The following is a 3,573-nucleotide window of genomic DNA, read 5'->3' as shown; positions in this document are numbered from 1 at the left end:
AGCAGTTTTAATCTAAATAATAAAATACTTCCAAGCAAAATAATAAAAATTGGCTCATGTCACTGGTTTAAGCCCCCTGTAACTGCTTTAGGTTTCCCAATCTCAAGAGAGACTTGAAAGGAAAGGATTTTGACACTGATGAAGGTAAAACAAAAAGTGCTAGAAGGCTTAATTCAGAACAGCATTAGGTGATGACAGATGCTTTGTTCTTGGGATTTCAGCATAGCTGATGTTGCATACATACATGCATAGACAGATGAGTTTGTATAGGCAAGACTAGCCATGATTCTATACATTTATGTACACATATGATTGAATGAACACACATGAGTGAACATATATACCTATAAGTATTAATTTACATTAATTAGTTTATCCAAACTAGTGAAAACAATTTTTTAATCACAGGTATTAACTTATTAATGAATATCTACTTTACTTTATACTTCAAATTTTTCAGATAAACATAAAAAACAAGGTGATGCTGGGGAAGAAACTTCAGCCACTCAACTGCATCTGTGTGAAATTTGCTACAAGGTATTTGAACAAAGGGACCTTCTCAAAGAGCATGTAATGAATGTGCACCTTAACAAGGTGATTCAATTCAAATGTGATGTTTGTTGGGAGGTTTTTAAGAGAAAAAATGACCTTGCAAGTCATATTAAATTGGTGCATGCTCTTAAGAAGCACCAATGTGAATTCTGCTCCAAAAACTTTCTACATTTAAATGAACTAAAAATTCACATGCTGACATACTTTGGAGAAAAAGGATTATGTTCCAAAGGATTTTCTCGAAAGATGAATTTAAAGAGGCACATCTTGACACACTCTGGGGAAAGGAGACAGAAGTGTGATATATGTTTTAAAGTATTTGCTGATCGTGATTATATCAAGACCCATATGTTGACACACACTGGGGAAAAGTCATACAAGTGCATGATATGTCCAAAAGCATTCATTAAGAGTACTATGCTGAAGATGCACATGCGGACACACACTGATGAAAAGACCCACAAGTGCCACATCTGTTCAAAAGCATTCGCCCAAAGTGCTTATCTTAGGGAACACATAAAGACACACACTGGTGAAAAGCCGTACAAGTGCATGATATGTCCTAAATCATTCATTAAGAGTACTTTGCTAAAGAGGCACATGAAGACACACACTGGCGAAAGGCCACACAAGTGCAACATCTGTTCAAAAGCTTTCAGTCAGAGCAGTAAACTAAAGGTACACATAATGACACACACTGTTAAAAAACCATATGAGTGCATGATATGTCAGAAAACTTTTAACTACAAGGATGTTCTAAAGAGGCACATGAAGACACACACTGGCGAAAGGCCACACAAGTGCATCATCTGTTCAAAAGCTTTCAGTCAGAGCAATAAACTAAAGGTACACATAATGACACACACTGGTAAAAAGCCATATGAGTGCATGATATGTCAGAAAACTTTTAACTACAAGGATGTTCTAAAGAGGCACATGAAGACACACACTGGTGAAAAGCCACACAAGTGCTATGTCTGTTCAAAGGCATTCATTCAGCGTACTCACCTTATCAAACACATGAGGACCCACCCTGTAAAATAATCTTAAAAATGTAAGATATATCATTTATTACCTGGAGCATCATGAACAGAAGAGGGCCAAGGCAACATAAAATTAAAGTGCATTACACTACTGAGGATTAAATGTTATTCTTAAACCCTTCTCAAATATTTGCTTACACTCTGAGAAAAACCTTTGTAAAACATTAATTACAACTTTGTATCAAAATGTCATTATTTTCCCATTTTCTGTAATTTGTTTGAATAAAAATAATAGAGAAAGTTGAAAATCTCTGCATCGTTATGTATATTATGATAAAACTAGTCTAAACAGAAACAATTTAATCCTGTAAGAATTAAAATTACATAATTTTTTTACATGATAATCTTATAATTCATCATTAATTCAAACAATGATACTTTTCAATTTTGGGATCTCCTATACATGAATCAATTATACGGCTTCCATGGCAATGTGTAAATTATATCACCCATTTGTCCATCAATCGTGCTAGGATTGTTATTAATAAGTTCATCTCAATATTATCTACTATGTTTACTGTGTACAAGGAAAAACACTTGTGTCTCATGCCTTTTTGCCTGGAAATTTACCTCCTTTCAATTTCCTTGAGGAATAAGATGAAGAGATCCATTAAATGCAAAGTTTGTTATACAAGAGAAAAACTTTTGTTCACAGGAGATTTGAATATATATGTTTTCCCTTGTCAGTACCTGTGGAAAGCCTAAGTTGGGCAGGGTTTATATGTCAAGAATATTACTGAAGAAAATATATGCAAAAGTTTGGCAGTTCCTTGATGAATGTTAATTGATGGAGAATGAATTAATGCATGATGCCTCGGAAAGCAAGATGAAAAAGTCTTTAAGAACACAGCATTTGGTTTGGAAGAAGTAAAGTATGTTTACATAGGTGCCCATATGTGAATACTGGAATGCTGTGAAAGTGTTCCCTAGTTCTTGGTGAATAATTTTAGGGATTGCATTGCTGACATAATCTTTGGGAAAGTGGACCTGGATGTAAAAAGTTTAGAGTATGTCATTATGCACAAAAATAGCATTGAGAACGCTGTTACATTCTGCTGAACTCTTATTCAGAATAATCAGGCATTGAGATATTTTAGTCTGGAACATCCTCTGGTTATGGATCAGCTGAAAATAGGGGGGTCTATGATAAAATATCAACTTTTCTAGATGTTTTGAGCTTAATTACCTCATATTTCTCCTGCAACTTCTGCTGCTTAGTGAAGAAGAGTAATTGAGTGGAGAATATAATGGAAGTTGTTCATAATAAGCATTTTAATAAGTGAGTTTGGATATGAAGTCCCTTTGGAAAACAAGAAACATTTGACTTCGGTTTTTTTGATGCTGAACCACAGGCTTCTAAAACCTGCTTTATCTGTTCTTTTGATGCATTTTGTGATGGACCAATATCTCATTCATGGTGTTAAATTTAAGGTCCCTTCATCTTGGGAATGGGTTGAAATATTATTGTAAAAATGTTTTTCATTTAGCTGGCATCCATCTTTAATCATAACTTGGTCTTCTCCAAGTTAAGGAATGCCATTTATAATGGCTCATATGCATGGCTCAATTAATATGCAGCATAAATTTTATCTTAATATATCATTGATGCCTTTGGAATAATCATTAAGATACCATAACACCACAGATTTATAACAGATGATGTTGAATGGTTTCACTCATAAGAAGAGAATTATTGGAAAATAGAAAATCAATTTAAATTGAGCAGTAAATGCAAGATATATATATATATATATATATATATATTTTTAATATTTTAAATGCATGATACAGAATTGTAAGATTTTGATATTCAGAATGGTCAAATGTTGAGGTACTTTTATAGCTATTTTCCATATTTATATACCTAAAAGGTGCTGTTTATCTTTGATCTAAGACAATCATTTGGAAAATGGAGAATTGCAGTTGTTATGATGATGAAGTTGATAATTAGGAAGAGTATGACTTTGACATTCCACAA

General features: G+C 33.4%; 1 protein-coding gene across 1 annotated transcript; it reads left to right on the top strand.

Annotated features, from left to right (window-relative positions):
- The first annotated feature begins 798 nt into the window (after positions 1 to 798).
- On the top strand, positions 799 to 1,735 carry LOC139699916 (zinc finger protein 596-like). The gene is made up of 2 exons (XM_071598329.1): positions 799 to 1,305; positions 1,354 to 1,735. The coding sequence occupies exons 1-2, from the start codon at positions 799 to 801 to the stop codon at positions 1,594 to 1,596; spliced, it is 750 nt and encodes a 249-aa protein (XP_071454430.1). The 3' UTR covers positions 1,597 to 1,735.
- Positions 1,736 to 3,573: the final 1,838 nt, after the last annotated feature.

The sequence above is a fragment of the Hetaerina americana genome, unplaced genomic scaffold, assembly GCF_022747635.1.
Source record: "Hetaerina americana unplaced genomic scaffold, ioHetAmer1.1.p SCAF_98, whole genome shotgun sequence".
Classification (NCBI taxonomy): domain Eukaryota; kingdom Metazoa; phylum Arthropoda; class Insecta; order Odonata; family Calopterygidae; genus Hetaerina; species Hetaerina americana.
This window is presented reverse-complemented; position numbering and strand designations above follow the sequence as displayed.